Here is a 6,518-nt window from a genome sequence, read left to right on the forward strand (position 1 = left end):
ATTGTTATGGAAAGTTTTGAATAAGTTAAAATACGTTATAGAATCAAATTAAGTGCAGTAAATATTACAATTCTGTCTTAAAGTAATGATTTAATAAAATAAAATACCTTTGTCTGGCAATGTTCGAGCATTTCATGCACGTCCCTTAGTCTTTCTTCGCTTTGGTACTGAACTTTCTCTTCCATGTCCGCCATGGCCTGTTTTAGATTTTCCACTTCGTTCTGGTGCAGCTCTGTTAAATCGTTGATCTGCTCTTCTAACCGATCCGTTTTAAACCGCTCTTCCTTTAAAATGAACAAAAAAAAAACAGTTAATACCTAATGAAATTTTATGAGCTTCCTCTTTAAATTTTGAACTAGGAATTTTTTTTCAATATCTCATTTTCTATTATAAGACGAAACGACAACAATACTTTTAAGTGTATATGTTGTAGTTACGTATACATTCATACTTATGCATATTTGTATTCACAAGAACCGCTTTTAAATTCAAACAGCTTAACAATCTTTGAAGATTTGCCTTAAAAATTTAGGTGCTTATGTGTTCAGGCATTGTGGAAGTAAGCTACTACTTATATAACATTACAAGTACTTAAGTAAATTTAAGTAATTGTTATATTAACCCTACAAATACGATAGTGAATAAAATAAAATAATACGATTTTGTCACAAGCTCCCGATCTTCCTTAGCAAGGAGATCCTACACAGATTATAAGTAAGGGTCCTCTAAAAAGACAATCCCACCATTGTGGCGCTCCTAAGAAATGCATGACTTTGCCCCCACCTCTTAAGGTTGACACTGATCTTACTATAGATCTTTTAATAATAAAATTTTATATAAGTAGAATTATTTTTATTTAACTTATAACGGGATGTATGCAGTTATTATTAAGTTGATTCGTATTATATTTACCTGTAACGACGCGTTCAAATATTGTATTTCCTGTTGAAGAGACTTGCTCGTTTCCGCTTTTTCCCGTAATCTTTCCACCTCTTCCTGAAGGGACTGAATTTGAGCAAATATCGCTTTGTAACTAAACGTTGTTGCTCCCTTTGATCCACTGTCTTGAGCTCTGCTATGATACCTGAAAAATTTTATATTTTTCAATTTGTTTCTTAGACACACTATATGACTTACACTGTCTTTAAAAAACCTAACTGCTTCCTAATAAATTAAATAATTAATAGTTGAAAATAGTTTCAAGAAATATTATACATCTTTCTCACCATTTTCCTTTCGATGAAAGTATAGCAACCGAATATATAGATTTATTTTTCACGTACCTGTCTAAACTTTCACTAGTGACGCTACTGCATTCGCTACCCTCATCGCTGGGGAATTTGTTAGGTGCAGGAGTGTTGGTATGACTTGTAGTGGTTACGTGTAGATTGGCGGGAAGGGTTGAGGATCCATGATGTGGAGCTTTGGAGTCTGCGCCTGCATCACTGCCCCCACCACCTCCGCCGCTCCCACCTCCCTCTGTCGTAGCTCCACTGTCGGAACCAGTTGCACCAGGCCCTATGTACCATGCTACGAATTATAACCACGGGGTTACAGGTAAGGTGCAGTAGCCATGCGAAGTAAACTGGTAGTGCAGATGTTAGGCGTAAAAGCGATAATCAAAAGACACCATATTACTTTATTAACGGTACACATAGAGAAAAACAGTTTGTTGCGGTAAGAAGCTATACTCAGATTGTAAACATTAAATTGACAAATTCAAAAGTGTAAAAAGAGCTAGTAACTTATAATAAACAATGACACCGTAAGTAGATTTTCAAAAAACAAAATTCCTATTTTATATTATTGGTTTTTATCATTACTGTTTGTCTTATCAATAACATATTTAATAATCTATTCAATCATAAAGTTAAAAAAAATTAGTGCACACGGATGAAGTCGTGCTCGATGTAGGGGAAATAAAAAAGAAAAGATGGCAACACTGACCGATACCTATGGTGGAATAACACCCTTATACCGAATCTACCTATGACGCATAAAGAATAATTCACTTCGAGAAGGAAAAACTGCCCAACGTACAGTTGTATTAAAAACACATTATTTGATGCAATATCTTTTATGTCAATTTTTTGGCCGAACTTATAAATCTGAATATAGCTCACCTGAAAAGACCATATTGTGTAGGTACTTGGTTACGGTGTTAAAAAAACACGTTCTAAAAACCTTAAGTGTAATTCTAATAAGACATGCAAAAATAAAAGCAAACAGACTACTACTTTCAAAGAGTAGCCATGCTTTTGTGCTGTTGTACCAAACTGGGCAAACCAAGTATATACATTGGGAGAAAAAACAATTTCTTCAAGGCCTCTCGTTAGTTTAAAATAGACAACCAAATAATTTTTAACAACAAAAAAAATTGGCACAACAGGAAAATTCCAAGAATAAAGTAGTAGTTAAAAAAGAGATAGAAATTAAACTTTGACCAACAATTTCCGCTACGTTAACAGCTAACTATTCTATTCCTACACCTAATTATAGTTTATTCTACGAGAAAAATGAAAAAAGAAATAATNCCTCTCGTTAGTTTAAAATAGACAACCAAATAATTTTTAACAACAAAAAAATTGGTTCATCTCCCATTTGCTAATATTTTAGTAAAAAACTTGTAAGTCAACAAAAACCCCACACCATTTTTACCTTCCACTGCAATTGGCACAACAGGAAAATTCCAAGAATAAAGTAGTAGTTAAAAAAGAGATAGAAATTAAACTTTGACCAACAATTTCCGCTACGTTAACAGCTAACTATTCTATTCCTACACCTAATTATAGTTTATTCTACGAGAAAAATGAAAAAAGAAATAATACATTTCATTAAAAGTTTAAGCCCAATCAATTTGCATTACATCGTGTTACTAGATTACGTAAAACAATTATTTCTTTACAGTATGTGTTTTTTTTTATTAGTAAATAACTAATGTATCTTAAATAGGTGCAGACAGCGTATGAACGCCATCTGTAAACAACTGTTTCCTATTTAGTACAGTAAATGAAGGTAAAAATTAACTATTACCTCCGATTTCGGTGAACCTCCATCGATTTGCATGAAAATTTGGGATTCAGTATATTTTGTCCTTTACTTCAAAAGTGACATATGCTCGACTTGCGCTTTTTGCATTTTAAGGGTGAAATCCACCCCTTTTGTTAAAAGTAGGGAAAAATGCAGATTTAAGCATTCTGGAGTAAGTAATCTCGTTTAATTAGATAAAATAAATATTTTTCAACGCTTATATGCACGGTTTATGATTTTAGTTAACTTTTCAACCCTTCTAGCAAGCACCCCTTAAATCGAAAATCACGGAAAAATCATTTTTTCATCATGTATGTTTTGTGAGCATGTACCTATCGACACGTCTACTTTTTACTATCTATCTTTTCTCCTAATATACCTACAAAATCTCTATCCCCAAAAAGTTTTCAAAAAAAAAGTTTTTACAAAAACTCAATTAATTTTTATGATATCAGGTTCATCTAAAAACCATTTGAAAGGTAATTTCAAGAGCTATAAGTCCGTATTAAATTTAATCGTTTAAAACCCTTATTTTTTAAAAGATAAAAGGTTAAAGGGCCCCTGTTACATGGTTCTCGAAGTAAAATGCAGGGTTTAAACGTTTCTATCTCGGTTATTATTTATCCCACAAAAATAAAAAAAAAATTAGAACCTTTCTTAAAAAACAAACTCAAATTTCGTTCTCGAGTTATCGAGTATTTTTGGAGTTATTATCAAAAGAAAATGAAATTTACGAAAATTAGGAAAATGCTTAATTTTGATGGTATCAACTTCTTCTGCATCTCATTTGATAGGTATTTCTGTGCACTTTGAAAAGTGTTTAGTAAGTATATTTTATAAAATGCATCGTTTTCCCGTTATTTAAGCTTGAATACTTAGATTTGAGTACTCGCCGAAAAAAGTATACATTCAATTACCTATAGCTCACTTTGAATTAATATTAAAAGGTTTTTTAAGGAAGAAGTTTTTTTGTTTTTTTATTAGCTTCAATTTTGGTAATGACAACTTTTTTGTAAAACCTTATAGTTTTTGAGTTATTTATGAAAAACCGCTTTAAAACATGCATTTTTTTCACGAAAAATCAAAATCTTTGATCTTTAATAACTCAAAAAGTATTGATTTATTTTAATAACTGTATATGACAAATTTTGCTTAAAATTGGTCTATCGATTTCTGGGGTTATTTTTCATAAAATAATTTGCACACCCAAGAAGGGATGGCATCCACCCCCAGGGTAAAAGCGCAAGTTGGCACTATGTCACTTTTGTTTCTTGAGGTATCCTCTAACTACTCACCAGTTTTCATGAAAATCGATGATTATTTATATGAAAAGATGGCCTAAGATATTTACACGAATTTTCCAATAGAACCTCTAGTACAGTGAATGAAGGTAAAAATTAACTATTACCTCCGATTTCGGTGAACCTCCATCGATTTGCATGAAAATTTGGGATAGAGTTTATTTTACCCTTAACTTCAAAAGTGACATATGCTCGACTTGCGCTTTTTGCATTTTAGGGGTGAAATCCACCCCTTTTGTTAAAAATGGGGAAAATGCAGATTTAAGCATTCTGGAGTAAGTAATCTCGTTTAATTAGATAAAATAAATATTTTTCAACACTTGTTTTTTCAAAAATATGCATTCTAAATCGGTCAAAATTTTACTTATGATTACTAAATAAATAAAATAAAGAATGTCTTATAGGGATTACTATAAATTTTAATTTTTGTGGAAATGGCGTAGGTTTCATTTTTCCCTTTTTCCTAAAAAATTCGAAAGGTTCGTCTTATTTTCATCATAACTTGCTTAATTTTGATGGTATCAACTTCTTCTGCAGCTCATTTGATAGGTATTTCTAAGTACTTTGAAAAGTGTTTAGTAAGTATATTTTATAAAATGCATCGTTTTCCCGTTATTTAAGCTTGAATACCTAGATTTGAGTACTCGCCGAAAAAAGTATACATTCAATTACTTATAGCTCACTTCNGAGCGGAATAAAAATTACAAATTCTTTACTTATCAAACATAAATCCTGCGAATAAGGAGATCTCACTGATTGCGGGTTTGGTTTGAGATTGTTATGGAAAGTTTTGAATAAGTTAAAATACGTTATAGAATCAAATTAAGTGCAGTAAATATATTCGTTAAGCATTTTTTTTTAAAGAGCATATCTGAATTTGAAAAATACATTATAAAAAAGAATGTTTTTTCAAATATCCAAAAAATTAATATGTCCAATATTGCAACAAATTGTTAACCAGCAACATTTGTTCCATTATTTTAAATTTTAAAATACAGTTCAAATACAATGAATACAAATTTTCTATTTTCTGAACTAATTTTTATATTGAGCCCAATGTTTTCCAACATTCAAATCATCATAAATGTTAACAGACCATTGCTGCCGAACACTTTCTACTATAAAAAAAAGATATCACGTAAAAACTTTAATGTATGATAAATAACTACTTATTTGATAATTACTATCGGGACATTGTCGGTCTTAAATTATAGTAATTAATATAAGAGGCCAGCCAATAAATAATTGATTTATTCTTCAATTTAATGTATTGCTTCTCTATAATTAGGTAATGTATAGTTTACGTCGTCTAGTGATGCATTTAAATATACAGGGTAAGCAAAAAGCGGAAAATAATTACTTACTACTTCCTCAATAATTGAATTTTCTAATAACAAATTTCCATGGCAAAATTAAAAATATTCTATTTAGATACATTAATAACTATTATTTCAAATTTCTTACTTACCCCGTTCTTAAAAAAAAACATAAATTTGCAAAAATATATAACACTTGCTCTATTATATTACAACTGTGGGAGAAAACTAACGGCCATATAATTAAGTAGCAGCAGTTTTGTTAAGCTATATGTATAATCATTAACTGTAACATTGTTGTTATTTTATCGATCTACTTTGGTGTCCCGAACGTTTCCTACCCAGATTTCAGCAACTCTGTAAGGTCCATTATCACTGTTATCATGAAAACGACAAATGCTATTTAACCGGATCGAGGACACTTTTGAGCCTGCGCATTGCATGGTTTCCAATATCTTGTACCTCCGGCCACTGTTTCAAGATGAATATAGCAGCAAGAACTATAGTCACAGTCGTTAGTATTCTCACCCTTAAAAAAATGCACATACTGTATAAAAAAATTCAATATGATCCTTTGTCTATTTTTATTAATATAAAATATAGCATTAATCAACAGTTAAATAATAATTACTGAAAATTTGATCTAATTCAATTTACATAAAAAATATAACACATACTGACTACCCACTAGCATTACCTTCATTTTTTTTTTTATAGAACTGATATAATAGTAAAATATTTTTTTTTGAATGTAATTCGAATTAATTCATTGCTTATTTCAATAATCCAAATTTTGTAAAAATTCAAATGAAATAATTATTCAATACCTCGCTTGCAAGCAATTAAGACTTTGTTAAGTCTTAAATCTAGT

At 30.6% G+C, this 6,518-nt stretch overlaps 1 protein-coding gene across 1 annotated transcript in view; it reads right to left on the reverse strand.

Annotated features, from left to right (window-relative positions):
* LOC108739383 (transmembrane and coiled-coil domains protein 2) overlaps window positions 1-6,518 on the reverse strand; it is a 93,534-nt gene that overhangs the window by 10,666 nt on the left and 76,350 nt on the right. The window contains exons 5-7 of the mRNA XM_025978518.1: window positions 1,284-1,530; window positions 913-1,084; window positions 108-284 (exon numbers count right to left, since the gene is read on the reverse strand). Coding sequence (XP_025834303.1) covers window positions 108-284; window positions 913-1,084; window positions 1,284-1,530 — 596 coding nt within the window. The remainder of the gene's footprint in view (window positions 1-107; window positions 285-912; window positions 1,085-1,283; window positions 1,531-6,518) is intronic.

The sequence above is a fragment of the Agrilus planipennis genome, unplaced genomic scaffold (assembly GCF_000699045.2).
Source record: "Agrilus planipennis isolate EAB-ADULT unplaced genomic scaffold, Apla_2.0 scaffold219, whole genome shotgun sequence".
Taxonomy (NCBI): domain Eukaryota; kingdom Metazoa; phylum Arthropoda; class Insecta; order Coleoptera; family Buprestidae; genus Agrilus; species Agrilus planipennis.